The 18668-nt window shown below is 45.5% G+C and overlaps 2 protein-coding genes across 3 annotated transcripts in view; both read left to right on the top strand.

Annotated features, from left to right (window-relative positions):
- LOC120942965 (serine protease 33-like) overlaps positions 1-18668 on the top strand; it is a 103039-nt gene that overhangs the window by 6547 nt on the left and 77824 nt on the right. The gene's annotated exons all lie outside the window — the stretch shown is intronic.
- Positions 1-18668, top strand: part of LOC120942967 (serine protease 33-like) — a 49911-nt gene that overhangs the window by 26668 nt on the left and 4575 nt on the right. The window contains exons 1-3 of one of the 2 annotated variants that reach the window (XM_040355974.1): positions 9601-10027; positions 15968-16172; positions 17902-18173. In XM_040355974.1, the coding sequence (XP_040211908.1) occupies positions 9991-10027; positions 15968-16172; positions 17902-18173 (514 nt within the window). In that variant the 5' untranslated portion in view covers positions 9601-9990. Of the gene's footprint in view, positions 1-9600; positions 10028-15967; positions 16173-17901; positions 18174-18668 lie in introns of those variants that run through there. The other variant, XM_040355975.1, reaches the window with a different exon arrangement.

Below are 18668 nucleotides of genomic sequence, written 5' to 3'. Positions count from 1 at the left end.
GACGTCACGTGTCACGCGTCCCGCGGTCCCGGATTGGACAGTGGCTGGCAGTGACGTCCATCCATCATAGGCGGGACCTGCTGTGTCTCTTGCGACAAATTGCTCAGCGGCGCTCGGACACTCTGGGCCATTCCAGCCTTCTTAGCCCGGGCCTAACGACGCGCCTGGTTCCGGTGCGGGAAACCCACGTACTGGGCGCACGGAGAGGTGCTGGTACTCTCCAGGGCCATTTTTGGAAGTGGCGGTACTGAGTACCGTCGCGTTCCGGCCCAGTTAAAGCACTGGATAGATAGATAGATAGATAGATAGATAGATAGATAGATAGATAGATAGATAGATAGATAGATAGATAGATAGATAGATAGATAATTAGATAGATAATTAGATAGATAGATAGATAGATAGATAGATAGATAGATAGATAGATAGATAGATAGATAGATAGATAGATAGATAGATAGATAATTAGATAGATAATTAGATAGATAGATAGATAGATAGATAGATAGATAGATAGATAGATAGATAGATAGATAGATAGATAGATAGATAGATAGATGTAAATATACCACTTCTCTACATTATGCATGGCTCCTGCAGAAAAGGGGGACAAACGGGCTAAACTTCTCCCTAACTGTCATGGAACCACCTCCAGCCTGAGACTAGTCAGTGAAGGAGTAGCAGCTCTGTCGTTTTGCAATCTCCTCCTATCAGAATGATCCATGTCAGCACATGAACTGATTGGCTCCCCAGAGTTCTGCTGTACGGGGCCTGTAAAAGGCTGTAACAAAGTCAGATTCAGGAGCTTACACGGCTTGCATTAAAAAAAAAAAATGCATGTAATGATGTATTTTGTATTTTATAGCTTTCATCTCTACCTTGTTTAAATATTTTTATGTTGATCTTTTCCACCTTTTAGATCCCGCTCATCTTCTGAGACATCAATAGAGATTACTGCAATTTAGCCTCACAGTAAACTCTGATGATCCTGCCTTCAGTTCATACAGGGCTTACAGGGCATACAGGGTTCATACAGGGCTTGTGTACATATAGGCCTATTCATAGAGAACACATTGGCCCAGATTCACAAAGCACTTATATATAACAAGTTACGCCGACGTAAGTGCAAATGTGCGCCGTCGTATCTGTGCGCCAGACCCACGAACAGACATGCGCCTAAAACCAGGCTACACCCCGCTGACGAAGCTTGCACACTCCGGCGTAGGGTGGGAGCGCACATTTAGGCTGGGCGCATGGTGCCGCTCCCATTGATTAGCCATTCAAACATGCAAATGAGGGAAATACGGCGATTCACGAACGTGCGTGTGCCCGGCGCATGCTACGCGAGATGCACTTAAGTTGTACGTCCGCCGTAAAGTTATTCCCCATAAAGGAGGTGTAACCCAGCAACAGACATGCTCAGGTCTGCACCAGGGAACACAAGCCGGCGTATTGTGCGTTGGACTTGTGTCTGGCTGGGCGTACTTTATGTTCACGGCATAGGCAGTGATCCGGCGTAGCTTAGGCAGTTACGCCTACGAAACCCACGCCACGCTGGCGCAGCTTTGGGAGCACTGGCTTGCTGAATGCAATGCTTGCCTCTCTGCGCTGCGTTGGCATAGCGTACAGTGTTTGCTCTACGCCGGCGTAATGTGCGCCTTGCTCTCTGTGAATCTGGGCCATTATGAACAAGTTGTATTTCATTTATTAGATTCTGAAGTTCATTGATAGTCATATTATTGCACTGCCTCCTGCAACAGATGGATCCTTATATATACATGTTATGTTATGTTTTCTTTCTGCAGACCTATCCGGGTATCGAATTATCAAGTATATTTAGGCATGTACCAGCTGGATGTGATTAGCTCTCATACAGTTGTTGCCAATGTAAGGAATATCATCGTCAATAGTAATTTTACAAGTGATGGAGATCCCGGGGACATCGCCCTGATACAGCTGGCCACACCTGTCACCTATACTCAGTACATCATGCCAATCTGTCTGCCATCTTCCACCACCACCTTCCCCTGTGGTACGGAGTGCTGGGTGACAGGCTGGGGTACAAGATCTTCTGGAGGTGAGTCCATGAAATGATAAGCGAACGTGACTTCAATAATTGTCCATACTAAGAAGGCAACACCAAATATGGCCAATTCATATGGAGTTGGTTAAATTCTGTCAGAAATCCATTAAATCGGAACTCAGGAGTGAATCCATTTGAAGAGGGAAGGTCTTTTTAATGTGACTTTAAGGCCTCGTACACACGATTAGTCCATCCGATGAGAACGGTCTGAAGGACCGTTGTCATCGGTTAACTGATGAAGCTGACTGATGGTCCGTCGCCCCCACACACCATCAGTTAAATAACCGATCGTGTCAGAAAGCGGTGACGTAAAACACAACGACGTGCTGAAAAAGTTCAATGCTTCCAAGCATGCGTCGACTTGATTCTGAGCATGCGTGGATTTTTAACCGATGGTCGTGCCTACTAACGATCAGTTTTGACCTATCGGTTAGCAATCCATCGGTTACATTTAAAGCAAGTTGGCTTTTTTTTAACCGATGGTTAAATAACCTATGGGGTCCAAACACGATCGGGTTTGACCGATGAAAACGGTTCATCAGACCGTTGTCCTCTGGTTAACCTATCGTGTGTACGAGGCCTTAGGGTAACATAGAAAAAGCACCAATCCTTTCAATAACAAGCATGGGAGTGGGGGTGAACATTGAACATGAGCTCAACCCAAGCCATCATGGCTTGGAAATTAATAACTAAAACTGTGGTCTTAAGCCCTGTACACACGGTCAGTCCATCCGATGAAAATGGTCCGAAGGACCGTTCTCATTGGTTAACCGATGAAGCTGACTGATGGTCTGATGTGCCTACACACCATCAGTTAAAAAACCGATCGAGTCCAACGCGGTGTAGCGTAAAACACAACGATGTGCAGAGAAAAATGAAGTTCAATGCTTTCAAGCATGCGTCGACTTGATTCTGAGCATGCGCAGGTTTTTAACCGATGCTTTTGCGTACTAACCATCGGTTTTGACCTATCGGTTAGGCGTCCATCGGTTGAATTTTAAAGCAAATTCTAAATTTTTGGACCGAAGGATAACTGACCGATGGGGCCCACACACGGTCGGTTTGGACCGATGAAACGGTCCTTCAGTCTGTTTTCATCAGTTTAGATTGATCGTGTGTACGCGGCCTTAGGGATTAGAAGGATCAATAATGAGAGTTGTCTTATGGTCCAGCCCCTTCTCTTTAAAAACAGGGTCCCCAGCAGCGATTTGTCGGTGTGTGTTGGAGAGATCTGGAGTAGATAGGGAAAGTTGACAGAGTGCTACTCTACTATGTTAGTGTTTTCAGGGTTGGGGTTTGTGGTTTAGGTTTATTTTGTTTGAGATATATATTGAGACTATATTTTTTGTTTTAATATAATTTAGCTTGGCTCTTTATCTCAGAAATAGAAGTGTGACCTTGTTATGACACAGGCAAAGCTGCAACACATGACTGCATACTATTGTTAAGTACACCAAAGCACCATATCCTTAATACCCATTTTACCATAGCTGCTGATAAAGTTGGGTAATCCCCCGTATTCATACTTTCACACAAGGAATATTAGATGAAAAGTATATGCACTGACCTGTTATGGTGAGAGGAATTGCATATGGAACCGCATCAATGCTTAAAAGGGAAAGCTTATCCTTTGCTCTTCAGGTCACAGATGGAATGGCATATGGGGGGGGGGGGGGCACCCATTCTTTACCTTTTGGGTTCAAGGCCTCCGACTACATGAGTGGCCAGGGGAACAATGAGATCACTGCCACTCACAGCGCAGACTCTTAAGGTCTGGTATGCCGGACCTTCAGAGCGCATGCACCGGTGAGGTCCCCTGCTGCATGCACTCCAAATATCTCCTAAACAGCTCAAGTTTAGGAGATATCTACGGTACCTACAGGTAAGCCTTATTACAGGCTTACCTGTAGGTGAAAGATAAAAAGGGGATCTATCTACAATGTACAGTATGTATAGCTTTGCTAAGAACTACCTTGTTGTGAATGACCATTTTCTTGTCTATGTTTTATCACCAGGGAGCTTAGTTTCAAATGGGGTCCTTCAGGAGGTCATGGTTCCCCTGATAGACCGCGATACATGTCAAGTAATGTATAACAATGGGGGAGGTACTAATAAAATCCAGTATGATCAGATCTGTGCCGGCTACAAGGATGGGGGAAAGGACTCCTGCCAGGTGGGTAACACCAAGAGCATTCCAGCATGGCTCACCTTTAGGTCTGGATCTCTTCTCAGGAATCAGTAGAAATGCATGGCTTCAGCTATTTCCTAGATCTGACCAAAATTATTATTTTTTTATTTGGAATGGATTGGAAAGATTGAGATGTTCTGTCACATTTTTAATTTGCTGTCTTTGTCGCTGGGGAAATTCTCCAGATACGCCGTCGTAAGTCCGAATGGCCGCCGGCGTATCTATGCGCCTGATTCATAGTCTCCTACGCCGTCGTATCTTGGGTTGCAATAATTACGCTGGCCGCTAGGTGGCGCTTCCTTGATTTCCGCGTCGAATATGTAAATGAGCAAGATACGCCAATTCACGAACGTACTTACGCCTGTCCAAATTAGTTACGCCGTTTACGTAAGACATACGCCGGCGTAAAGATAAAGCATGTCTCTAGGTGGCGCAGCCCATGCAAAGTATGGACGTCGGAACAGGCGTATCTTTTTACGTCGTTTGCATAAGTCGTACGCGAATAGCCCTGTGCGTAAGTTACGTTCACTTCACAGGCATTGAGCCGACGTATCTTTGGGCGTAAATACGACGTGATATTGAGCATGCGTGCGCATGCGCTGTTCGTTCGGCCATGCATCTGCATGGGGTCAAGCCTCATTTAAATACAACACGCCCCCTACCAGCCTACTTTGAATTATGCGCGCTTACGCCGGCCCATTTACGCTGAGCCGCCGTAACTTAGGACGCAAGTGCTTTGTGAATACAGCACTTGCCTCTCTAAGTTGCGGCGGCGTAGCGTAAATACGATACGCTACGCCCGCGCAACGTAGAGCGGCCGTACGTGAATATAGGCCATAGTAAATCACTAAAATAATATATCAGCAGTGTAGGGAAAGGTGACAACCTTTTCACAGTGTCCTCATTGTTGTCAGTTACCTTATTCCCTTTGACATATTTCTAGTCCTGGTGTCACTTGGACAGGAAGTGCGGGGGAGTTGGCCACTTTGGGCACAGACAACCATAAAATCTTGAAGGAAAAATTGGAGCACTACACCCAAAAATTAAAGTCCAAAAAGTATTTATTTTATTGAAATAATCCAATGAAATCTGCAAGACAATCCAACGACCCATTTTTGGAGATTAAGAATGCCCCCCTCCCTTTTTCAGAGCTAAAATATATTATTTATACAGCGGAACCTCGGATTACGAGTAGCGTGGTTAACGAGCGTTTCGCAATACGAGCACCGTATTTAAAAAAACGGTGACTCAGTTTGCGAATGTTGTCTCGCAAAACGAGCACGACTCAGGCCAAAGCGGTGTGCAGTACTGCTTTTGGCCTGAGGTGGAGGGCGCTGGAGCCGAGCATAACCAAACGTCGCTGTTCAGTGCCTTTCGGAAATGCACAAAAAGGCCCGAGGACCGGACGGCTGACCTCGGCAAATCTCGGGTAGGAAGTCTTTCTGAGGTTTGTCGAGGTCAGCCGAAGTGTCCTCGGGCCTTTTCGGTCGTTTCCGAGGCTCTCCTGGTGCCTCCCGCCTCTGGCCGCATGTGGTATTGCATCCCATTGAAATCAATGCAGAACAAATTATTTTCATTTTCCATTGACTTCAATGGGGAAACTCGCTTTGATATGCGACTACTGGAACGGATTATACTCGTAATCCGAGGTTCCACTGTACATACTATTATATTCTGTATATATTGTGGGTGATTGGTTTCAAGCAGGGAGAGCTCACAGACAGGTAATCCAAATAACAAAGTGCGTTACGTTTAGGGCTTCCTGCATATATTTTTATTAAAGAAAAATCAAGAGATAAATGTAAACAAACTTTATAGGAGTCTCCAATTTTCTACCACCGTAAGCCTGTGCATGCTCAGGATCCTTCTTCTGTTTGGTAGAGTATGGCCCCATACACACGATAGAATCCATCCGCTGAAAAATCCCAGCGAATGGGTTTCAGCGGATAGATCCTATGGTGTGTACACTCCAGCGGATCTGTTTCCGCGGATATTTATCCCCTGGGATGGATTTCCAGCAGATAAATATTTGCTGACATGCTAAACAAATCTATCCGCTGGAATCCATCCCAACGGATGGATCCGCTGGTCTGTATAGACTCACCGGATCCATACGTCCGAAGGGATCCCCCGCATGCATCGTAATGATTTGACGCATGCGTGGAATTCCTTATATGACAGCGTCGCGCACGTCACCGCGTCATAATCGCGGCGACGGCGCGACACGTCATCGCCAGAGGATTTCGGCGCGGATTTCAATGCGATGGTGAGAACACTCCATCGCATGGAAATCCGCACAAATCCTCGAGAGGATTTATCCGCGGAAACGGTCCGCTGGACCGTATTCGCGGATAAATCCTCTCGTGTGTATGGGGCCTAAGATTCAAGCTGTGTGAATATGTCTTTGATTAAAATGAGTGCCTGAGGAGGAAACAGATGAACCTAAAGATGAATCAGATGCATTTCCATCCTCCCTCATATTGTGTTTCTCAATATCAGATCTAATAGCTGACGGTGATGGTAGCTGATGGTTGTTACTTGTCTTCCAGGGCGACTCAGGAGGACCTCTGGTGTGTAAGGTCCAGGGAGTCTGGTACGAAGTTGGAATCGTAAGCTGGGGAATTGGCTGCGCCAGCAAATATTTCCCTGGGGTGTACACCATGGTTATGGCCCACCAAAACTGGATCAGCACCTATCTGAACGCAACCTTCAGTGATGTCCCAAACATCTCCACACCAACACTGAAATGTGGAGGAAACTTCAAAAGCAATGGAGGAAACATCCATCTCTTACACGTTCACTGGACTATCTTGGTTATAGCTTCTCTTCTGTCCTTCTATCTATAACCAGTTACTGTCCACCTACATAATCAGTAAACTGTGATAAAGGGTTTAATGGACCAGAGAGAGTATATCCAACCGTCCTACTAGAGTAAGAGTCAGTTCACACTGGGGCGACACGACTTCCAGCGCGACTTTCAGAGGTGACTCCGACACGACTTGAGCATGAACCACAGGGCGATCTGGGGCGATTTACAACACGACTTGAAGTCGTCTCCAGGACAGGAGACTTTCCAGTGGCCAATCAAACAACAATCATCTCTAGGGGAGGGAGGGGAGGGAGGGGGAGGGAGAGGTTTGCCTGAGAAATGTATGTTATCTTCCTGGAAAGTCGCTTCAGTTAAGACAGTGATCAGACTTGGATCAGACTTGGAGGCGACTTCCATTGAAATCAATGGGTACAAATCGCCTACAAGTCGGATTGAAGTATTACAGGAACTTCTTTTGAAGTCGGAGCGACTCGAGTCGTGTGTATTAACACCGCTCCCCTTCACTTGCATTGTTTTTCTCGACAGCGCGACTTGGGACGACTTGAGGCGACTTCAAGTCGGATCCCAAGTCGCCCCAGTGTGAACCGGCTCTAAGAGAAATAAATACATCTTAATATTAGTAGAGGGTGTTCTTTTTTAGTAGTTTTTGATCTGTATACATAAAATGGTTTGCTTTATTCTTGGAACCTGGCTGATGGTTGGATATTACTTTTGCTAATAATACATTGTAGCAATTTCCCAATACAAAATGGCAACAGCCAAAATGTTACAATGTGTTTGTTTGACTACAATAGTGGATAGTGGACCTTAGTGATTTACGCTTTAGGTGTACAGTTGTTTTCTTTTCCCTTATGCCGCGTACACACGATCAGGCTTTTGCCCGGCCAAATCTCATCGCAATTCCGACGTAATTCCATTGAAGAAAAATAGAACATGTTCTATATCTAAACTCCGATGGAATTCATCTGAATTTCCGATGAAAAAACTCAGATGGGGCTACACACAATAGGAATATCCAATGGAAAAAGTCCGTCTGACTTTTTCATTTGGATATTCCGATCGTGTGTACAAGGCATTAGAGTGACAGGCCTTTTAACCACTTTCTCTCCAGTGCAATTTTTTATTGTACACATGATAATATCTGCATTATGTGCCAGACAATTACTTACTTACAAACATTAGCCCGGATTCACAGAGAGCGGGCACACGCATTACGCCGCCGTAGCTCAAACAATGTACGCTACGCCAACGCAGCGCAGAGAGGCAAGCATGGAATTCACCAAGCCAGTGCTCCCAACGCTGTGCTGGGTTTCGAAGGCATACGCCGGCATAGGTGTAAGTGGGCGTGAGCCATGCAAATGAGGCGTGACCCCATGCAAATGATGGGCCGAGCGCCAGACAGATACGCATCACGAACTGCGCATGCGCCGAGACGTGGACGCATCCCCCTGCGCATGCTCACAATCACGACGGAACAACGGCCTAAACTACGCCGGATCACCGCGTACGGCGTGAACATAACCTACGCCCAGCCAGACACACGTCCAACGTAAACTACGCCGGCTTGTGTTCCCTGGTGCAGACCTTTGCATGTCTGCTGCTGGGTTGCACCTCCTTTATGGGGAATAACTTTACGCCGGATGTACAACTTACGCGCACCTCGCGTAGCCTGCTCCGGGCGCACGTACGTTCGTGAATCGCCCTATTTCCCTCATTTGAATAGCTAATCAATGGGAGCGCCACCATGCGTCCAGCCTAAATGTGCACCCATCCTACGCTGGCGTAGGCAAGTTACGTCGGCGGGGTGAAGCCTATTTTTAGGCGTATCTTAGTTTGTTGGTCTGGCGCACAGATACGACGGCGCACATTTGCACTTACGTCAGCGTAACTTGTTATACGTCGGCGTAAGTGCTTTGTGAATCCGGGCCATTGTATATTTTCTGAAAGTACGGGCCCTGCAGAATAAAATGGTGCTGACAGATAAATGTTATTAAAACCAGCTGCTAGGATTCCCTGTAGGATCAGAACGCTCTCCTGCCACTCCATCCCCAGCCTGCAGTGCAGCACAAGCATGAGAAAAGAGAGTCAGGACGAAAAGAAGCCAGCAGCCAGATGTGCGGAATGAGGATGGGAATCTTGAGGTGGGTGCAACCTGCATGGAAGTCCTGCTTGCCCTGATATCACCATCCTCCGCCTCCTCCCAGACTGTCAGATCTATTGCGGGAGGACAGGCAGCAGCACTGCTCTTCTTCAGGCCTCCTTCTCCCAGGTAATGGGAGAAGAAAATGCAGCATGGCAGCATGTCACACATAGATCTTCAGCAATAGAGCAGTAGGTAGTACAGTGGAGAACCGATGTGCATGAGTAGAACGGCTAGTGGCTAGTGAAGGGGGAGAGGGGGCTTGGATAGCCGGGGGTGGGGTGCGGGAGTTGCCCGGCCGCCATGGGAGAGACCTGTCAAAGTGGGCCAGTCTGGATGAAGTCCAGGGACAAATTTGTGTCCCAGTTTAGCCCTGTGAGAAACTGTTTGTGAATAACCACCTATAACATCCACGGCCCACTCACCTTCCTCAGTGAGGTGTGTTAGAATGTAAACAATGTGTCAGCTAGCACGGAAATAGGTTGCAGGTAGAATGTCAGATCAAGACTTGACTGACTGGAAAGGGCTGGAGTCACGGCTGAGGGCCACTCCCACTGATGTGTGCAAGGCAAAAAATGTATTCTACAATGACCTTAAAGGACCTTTTATTCTAAAGAAAACCACAGCTCTTCTATCCAAAATATATCGGTATGAAGAATGCGGAAGCTGAGAAGGTTTAAATTCATGAACACAAAGTTCTGCTCTTCATAGGTCAGTGAGATCTGCTGAATATCTTTTTCTATGCCGGGATGGGAATGTTGACGCTACTCGTCTTAATAACTACAGGTAAGTAGATCACCTAAATATCCGCACTCACCCAAGGTCTAACGGAGGGTGGTCAAGCAAAAAGATAAACAAAGAAGATTGAGGTCCATTTTAATATCTTGGATTGCTCTGTCTAAACTTTTTTTTGCTGTCCGGAAGATTCGCGAGATCATTGTAATCAGGGGGGAGCCGAGGGATTTCAGATAAAAGATTTTTTCTGCAAAAATTACAGATTCTGATGTTGATTAATTTTTTTCATGAAATTGGGGCAAAAGTTGGTAGAAGATAAGACATTCTATTCCTTTCCTTTATTTATTTAGGTTTGAAGATTTAAGAGATCATTGTAACTTGAGATAAACAAAGAGATCTTAGCTCCATTGAATTACCAATTTGGCTCATTAAATTTTACTAAAGGTGGGAACTCGAAATTTCGTCTCTTGAGCGGCTTAGAAAACACTTGCTGGAAAGTAAGATAATACTCGTTCTATTTATTTAGACGGTGCCTCTTTCTTTCTTTTTTGTAATGGTTTTTGCATTGTCGATTTGTATTTGTTTTCTGGCACAAGCACAGGTCTCCAATGTGTTTCACTAGAGTAAAAATTTCAGAGAAACAAGTAATTTCCACTGATCTCTAATGCCACGTACACTACACACGATCGGTTTATCCGATGAAAACGGACCGATGCATTTTTTTCATCAGATATCCGATGAAGCTGACTTTTATCAGTCTTGCCTACACACTAGGGATGTCCCGATACCGATACTAGTATCGGTATCAGTACCGATACCGAGCATTTCCCCGAGTACTTGTATTGGGGGAAATGCTCCGATGCCTCACCCGATACACCCGATGGGCAGGCAGGGGAGTTGCAAGTCTTCTCCCCCCGTGCTCGTCTTTCCCCCCCGCTCCGTGCCCATCTTTCCCCCATGCTCGTCTTCTCTCCCCCGCTCCGTGACCGGCTTCTCTCCCCCCGCTCCGTGATCGGCTTCTCTCCCCCCACTCCGTGACTGGCTTCTCTCCCCCCGCTCCGTGATCGGCTTCTCTCCCCTCGCTCCGTGACTGGCTTCTCTCCCCCCGCCCCGTGACGGGCTTCCCCCCCTCCGCTCCGTGCCCGGCTTCTCTCCCCCCCGTTCCGTGACCGGCTTCTCTCCCCCCGCTCCGTGACCGGCTTCTCTCCCCCCGCTCCGTGACCGGCTTCTCTGCTTCTCTCCCCCAGGTCCGTGACCGGCTTCTCTCCCCCCGCTCCGTGCCGCTCTCCCCCCTCAATCTGTCAGGGGGAGAGCGGAGGTAGGAGCCGCTAAACCCGGCTCCTACTTTTTCAGAATGAACAGAGTCAGTGATCACTGACTCTGTCCATTCAAAAAACTGAGCATCGTAACCTCTTGTGTTTACGATGCTTCAGTTTATGAATGGAGAGGAGTCCCTCCATTCATTTAGGCTGAGGCTGCAGAGAAAGGGACTGGGGAATCTGTGTCCTTAGTCCCTTTCTCTGTCTTAAAGGGGAGATGTCAGAGCTCTGTTAAAATAATATAAAATAATAATAATAATAATAATAATAATAATAATAATAAAATAATTAAAAAAAAAAAATAAAATGTAAAAAAAAAAACACACTGACAATCCCCCTAAAAAAATTAAAATAAAAATCACTGTATAAAAAAAAAAAAAAAAAATACTGCCACTGTCACATGACATTAAAAAAAAAAAGAATCGGTAATCGGTATCGGCGAGTACTTGAAAAAAAGTATCGGTTCTTGTACTCGGTCTCAAAAAAGTGGTATCGGGACAACCCTACTACACACCATCAGTTAAAAATCCGATCGTGTCCAACGTGGTGACGTAAAACACAACGAGGTGCAGAGAAAAATGAAGTTCAATGCTTCCGAGCATGCGTCGACTTGATTCTGAGCATGCGTGGATTTTTAAACGATGGATTTCCACACAGACGATCGTTTTTTTCTATCGTTTTTTTATCCATAGGATAATTTTATAACATGTTCTATTTTTTTTCACGCGATCGGTTTGTCCGATGAAATGAAAGGGGCATAACATTATAGGACAGGCACAGTAAGGCCGCTTTCACACTGGCTGTCCGATCAGGTCTGCCTGTCAGTTTTTCAGGTGGATCTGATCGGACCCCAGTATTGTGCGTTACTCTCACGCTACCACTGTGTATGTGGGGTGAGTTTATAACCAAGACTGCGGCCTTCACTTAAATAGCATATCCATAACTACTAATATGATGAAATAATTAAAAGTAGTGAGGCGCTGTCAATTAAAGTGATTCCTGTGTACAAAATGCAATTCTATTTCCTTTTTATGTGCATCAAATGTGTACCTGTGTCTTCACAATGAGTGTAATGGTTGGTCAACCTATTCGATCACTACCATTATAGTGTCATCCAATCATAAAATTAAAGTGGCTTCAGGGTCGTAAACAATCAAGGATCCATGCGTGTCGGGCCTAGACACCAGGGCCTGGATTCACGTAGCATTGAAGCATTGAACTTTACTTTTCTCAGCAAGTCGCAGTGTTTTACGTCACCGCGTTGGACACGGTCGGATCTTTGACCGATGGTGTGTAGGCAAGGCTGATGAAAGTCCATCGGATTAGATTCCATCAGATATCCGTGTGTGTGTACAGGGCTTAAGAATTGGTTCACAAGGATTTTGGGCCAAATCCTCAAAAGAGATACGCAGGCGGATCTGCTGTTCCGCCGTCGTATCCCTGTGCCTATCTTTGGAACTGATCCACAGAATCAGTTTTCCATAGTTAGGCAGAAGATCCGGCATGTGTAAGGGACTTACACTGCCGGATCTTAGGATGCAGTACCGCATCCGCCGCTGGGGGCATTTTGTGTCGAAATGCCGCCTAGCGTATGCAAATTAGGACTTACGGCGATCCACAAAGCTTTTCAGCTTCGTTTTTTCGCCGTAAGTTTTAGTTTTCATGTGTAAAATTAGGGCTGCTTTTACAAAGTGTAAACTGTTTACAGCCGAAGCAAATTATAAGTGCCTCTCAGGATGGTATATCACCCCGGACAAAGCAAACAAATTTAAAGCAGGTCAGTCCGCAGACTGCTGGAGGGGCTGCCAAGAAAGAGGTACGATGGCCCATTTATGGTGGCTATGCCCCAAAATCCAAACGTATTGGGACATAATACTGAGACAAATAAAGATTATCACGGGAGAGGAGATCAAGAAAGACCCATGGGTCGTCCTCTTTCATGGCAGCCAAGAGGGCGTAAAAAAATACAAGCAGTCCCTAATCCCCCACCTTTTAAATGCAGCCAAGAGACTTATACCTAAGAAGTGGCAGGAGACGGAACAGTGAACATAGGGAGAAATGGGGTAAATGGAAGGAATATAAAAAAACATGGAGCTATGCAGAGAGAGTTAGGGTCTGATTGATTCTAGATATATGCAAGGGTATCGCAAAAATTTTCATCCCTTCCCTTGTCATTCTAAAGCGAGACACATATACCTTCTTCCCTCTCCGGCCTTCTTCTATTCTTATTATACCTCTTCTTTCCCATTTCCCTAGTTATCATTAGCCGAACAGCTGAGGCCAAGTCTTGTTCTAAGTCTTCTTCCTTTTTCCACTTCTTTTTTCTTGTTTCTTTTACTAGGGACAAACGGGAGATTCCTGGGAGCCATGAGGGGAGGGAGGGTGGGTGCAAATTAAAAAAAAAAAAAAAAAAAAAAAAAAAAATATATATATATATATATATATATATATATATATATATAAGTGTCTTTCTTGTTTGAGAACAATCCAGTTTCGACCAGCCAATACGGGGCGCGGGGGGAAAAACAGCTGGGTCGTGACCTGGATGCCCCTACAGGGGGTCGGCATCTATACTGCTATGTACACAAATATATATATTTAATAAATACTCAAAAAGAGAAAGATAGCATACAGGATAAATACCACTCATGATGCAAACCTCAAACAGAGACGTAAGAAGCATCAAATCATGAGCGTGTCTCTAGAATTTGGTAAAAAGCTGAGGTGGTAGTAAAAAAAAAAAGTTAAGTTAAGCCCGTTTTTTGAGGATTTGGCCCTTTGTGTTTGCCTTTGGCGAATCCACCCCATTCTTTACCAAAGTTGAGGACACTTTTTTTATCTGGACAGCCATCCTAAAGGTGGACCACCCTAACATATAGAACATTCCCTGCATTCTGCTCCTTTTCAATGCTAATACGAAACCAAGTTTGTGTTTCTTACATTGGCTAGGTTCAGGTGATTATGTGGTTAAAAAGCATGTTAAAAAAAAAAAAAAAAACAGATGACGTTTGCAGCAAAGTTGCCCAAGGGAGAGTTGTCTTTGGCTTAGACCCGGAAAACACCATTACGTAAAAGTAATTGTACATGTGACTCTTGCATTGTAGCTTGGAGGCATGGGCGTCCGCTGAAATTTTTTCAGGGGGGGGCGCTTCCGCAGCGGCGATACACATTTAATCCTTTGTTCAAACGCTAGCAGGGGTTGAAAGCGCCCCGCTAGCGGCCGAATAGCGCAGCTAAAATTATGGTAAAGCGGCACTTTTTAGGAGCGCTTTACCGATAACGCGGCCAGTTGGAAGTGTGAAATAGCTCTTGAGATAATTCAGCTTCACTCCATGCCCATATAAATATAGCCTAGAGAATGTACAGACCCCCCTTCAGCACAGACCCCTCTATTTAGCACAGACCCCCATTCTGCACAGACCCCTCCATTCAGCACAGATGGACCCTTCCATTCAGCACAGACCCCCCCTTCAGCACAGATGGACCCCCATTCAGCACAAAACCCCCCTTCAGCACAGAGGGACCTCCCCTCCCCTCATCCTATTCAGTACCTCAGATCAGCCATCAGCGCGGCCAGGTCACAGCAGGTTCCCTCCCCCTGTGTACACATAAACACTGGAGGGGGAGGCGGCTTCACTCTGCTTGCTGGGTAACATCCGGCCCGGGACCGCTCAGACAGGCCGCGGCCGTGAGACTCTTCTACACCTTCTCCAATTTACAGGGGGGGTCAATTGCCCCCCCTTGCCCTATGGAGCGGACGCCCATGCTTGGAGGTACATTTTTTGAATTGTTTTCTATACGGCTTTGTAAAGTTTCCATCTAGTGGCTGTCTGTATATTAGGAAATGTGTCACAAAATCCTCACGAACCAAGTCTTATGCCGTGTACACGCGATCATTTTTCGGCATGAAAAAAAAAACGAAGTTTTTCCGCATGAAAAAAAAACAAAGTTTTCCCAACTTCATCATTAAAACGGCGTTGCCCACACACCATCGTTTTAAAAAAATGCTCTAGCAAAGCGCGGTGACGTACAACACGTACGACGGCACTATAAAGGGGAAGTTCCATGCGGATGGCGCCACCCTTTGGGCTACTTTAGTTGATTCCGTGTTAGTAAAAGACGATTCGCGCTTTTCTGTCTGTTACAGCGTGATGAATGTGCTTACTCCATCATGAATGGTAGTTTTACCAGAACGAGCGCTCCCGTCTCATAACTTGCTTCTGAGCATGCGCGGGTTTTTAATGTCGTTTTAGCCCACACACGACCATTTTTTACAACCCGAAAAACGACATTGTTTAAAACGTTGTTAAAAAATGCAGCATGTTCAAAAAAAAAAAAATTGTCGTGTTTCAGAAGCCGAAAAATGATGTGAAGCCCACACACCATCATTTTAAATGAATTTTTTTTTAAAACAACGTTTTTTTCATGCTGAAAAATGATCGTGTGTACGCGGCATTAGATTAAAGGAGAAGTCCCGCCTGAGCTTTTTAGTCTGGGCTTCTTCTAAGGCCTCGTACACACGGCCGAGTTTCTCGGCAAAAACCAGCAAGAAGGTTTTTGTACCCTGTAAGATATCATACCAAAAATATGGTTTTATTTTTTGTGTGTATTATTTATGTATAGGTTTATATTGTGGAAGCTGTATTAATGTAAAATATTTTTCTCTTATCAGTTGGCAAGGCTTTCGGTGCTGCAGATTATTCGGTGTGCGGCTCCCCGTTGGTGTCCGGTCGGATAGTTGGCGGTACAGATGCGTTGGATGGGGAGTGGCCCTGGCAGGTCGCTATTATAGATATTGAAGGAAATCTACGATATACATGTGGGGGCTCCCTGATCTCACCGGAGTGGGTTATGACTGCAGCACATTGCATCAACAAGTGAGTTTATTTATGTTTATAAATTTATATAAATGTTTCCAAGAATCAGTGATTGGCATGTAGACTGATACATTGTCCATCTATTATAAATGTCTCCTGTCAAGGCTCAAGGATTTCAAGGGCGCATCATTGATCATCACTGATTGGTTTACATCACAAAAGAGCCCCTGAAGATAGATAGATAGATAGATAGATAGATAGATAGATAGATAGATAGATAGATAGATAGATAGATAGATAGATAGAGTGACGGGGCAAGGTCATCTAGCACCCAAGGCAAAGATGCCAAACGGCGATCCCCCAAAATATTTGAGTATTATGTGTCAGCAAAATAAACTAATCTTCACACTTACCCCCTAAGCATGAATTCCCTAAGCAAACCAAAATTCTCCCCAAACAAAAAATCCCCCTCTTCCAGTAACAACCCCCCCCCCCAGCCCAAATCCTCTCCCTTCCCAAGTCACCCCCTTCTAGCACAAATCTTCTCACCCTCAAATTTTCCCTCTAAGTATAAATCCATCCCCCCCTCTCCAAATCCCCCTCTCCTAGATCACATCCCCCCCAAATCCTACCCCCAAACCCCCCCCCCAGCACAAATCCCCCCAATCATCCCTACTGGTACAAATCTCTCTTCCAGAAATCCACTCTTCTAGTACTAGTTCTCCACTTCAAATCACCCATTCTAGGACAACCTCCCAAAATCCCCACCACTCCCAGGGCAACCGTCCCTCCTGCCCACCCATTGTCCCAGCCCTGGATAGATAGATAGATAGATAGATAGATAGATAGATAGATAGATAGATAGATAGATAGATAGATAGATAGATGTAAAAATACCACTTCTATATATGATTCATGGCTCCTGCAGAAAAGGGGCCAAATGAGCTGAACTGAACTATAAGCTCCTCCCTAGCTGTCATGAACCCGCCTCCAACCTGAGACTGGACACAGTGAAGGAGAAGCAGCACACTGATGGGCTCATCTCTCTGTCATTCTGCTCTCTCCTTCTATTAGAATGATCCATGTCAGCAAATTAACTGATTGGCTGGCTCCTCGCGTTTCGTCTCCTTTCCCCTGGCCTGAGTTCTGCTGTAAAAGGCTGTAACAAAGTCAGATTCAGGTGCTTTTACGGCTTGCATTAAAAAAAAATGCATGTAATGATGTGTTAATTAATACAGCGCTGCATTATTTTGTATCTTTCCTTTTAGGCCCCGTACACACGTCCGAGAAACTCGACGGGCAAAACACATCGTTTTGCTCGTCGAGTTCCTTGTGAAGCCGCCGAGGATCTCGGCGAGCCAACTTTTCCCATTGACTAACGAGGAAATAGAAAACATGTTCTCTTTTTGGCCCGACAAGATCCTCGTCGGTTTCCTCAGCGAAAAGTGTACACACGACCGGTTTTCTCTGCAGAATACGTCTCCCATCGAGTTTCTGGCTGAATTCTGCCGAGAAAACCAGTCGTGTGTACGGGGCCTGAGGTCTCACCCACGTCTGAGCCATCAATAGAGATTACTGTGTCTTAACATCTCAGTAAACTCTGATGACCCTGCCTAAGTTCTCACCATTGGGGTTGTGTACATCCAGTCCATTCATAGAGAACACATTATGAACAAGTTGTATTTAATTTATTAGATTCTGATGTTCATTGATAGTAATGATATTGCATTGCCTTCTGCAGCAGATGGATCCTCGTTTATACATGTTATGTTCTGTTTTCTTTCTGCAGACCTATCCAGGAATCAAATTATAAAGTATATTTGGGCCTGTACCGGCTGGGTGAGGTCAGTTCTCATACAGTTGTTGCCAATGTAAGGAATATCATTGTCAACAATAATTTTACAAGTGATGGAGATCCCGGGGACATCGCCCTGGTACAGCTGGCCACACCTGTCAACTATACTCAATACATCATGCCAATCTGTCTGCCATCTTCCACCACCACCTTCCCCTGTGGTACGGAGTGCTGGGTGACCGGCTGGGGTACAAGATCTTCTGGAGGTGAGTCCATGAAATGACAAGCTCATTCACTCATTATCCATACTAAGAAACAAGTCCTGTCACTTACACCCAAGATGTCATGTTAAATATGGATGGACAATCCTGCCTGGGTTGAATTCACATGGGGTTTGTTGAAACCGGAACTTAGCAGTGAATCCTTTTAAAGTCTATGGGGAAGAGGGAAGGGGGACAATTGGGGAGAAGGTCTTTTTAATGTGACTTAAAAGCCTCGTACACACAACCGGTTTTCCCGGCAGGAAAACTGCCAGGAGAGCTTTAGGCCGGGAATCCCGGCTGTGTGTATGCTCCCTAGCAGTTTTTCTGACAGGAAAACTGCCGTAAAAAAATAGAGAACCTGCTCTCTATTTTCCCGTCGGGATTCCCGGCAGATTGCTACCTAAAAGTGACAATGCGTAAAGTCATACGTCCGGCGTAAAGTTATGCCCCATAAAGGAGGTGTAACTCAGCAGCATCCATGCAAAGGGCTGCACCAGG

This window comes from Rana temporaria, chromosome 6, assembly GCF_905171775.1.
Source record: "Rana temporaria chromosome 6, aRanTem1.1, whole genome shotgun sequence".
In the NCBI taxonomy this organism is placed as follows: Eukaryota; Metazoa; Chordata; class Amphibia; order Anura; family Ranidae; genus Rana; species Rana temporaria.
The sequence above is the reverse complement of the archived record's forward strand: the minus strand, read 5'-3'. Positions and strand labels throughout refer to the sequence as shown.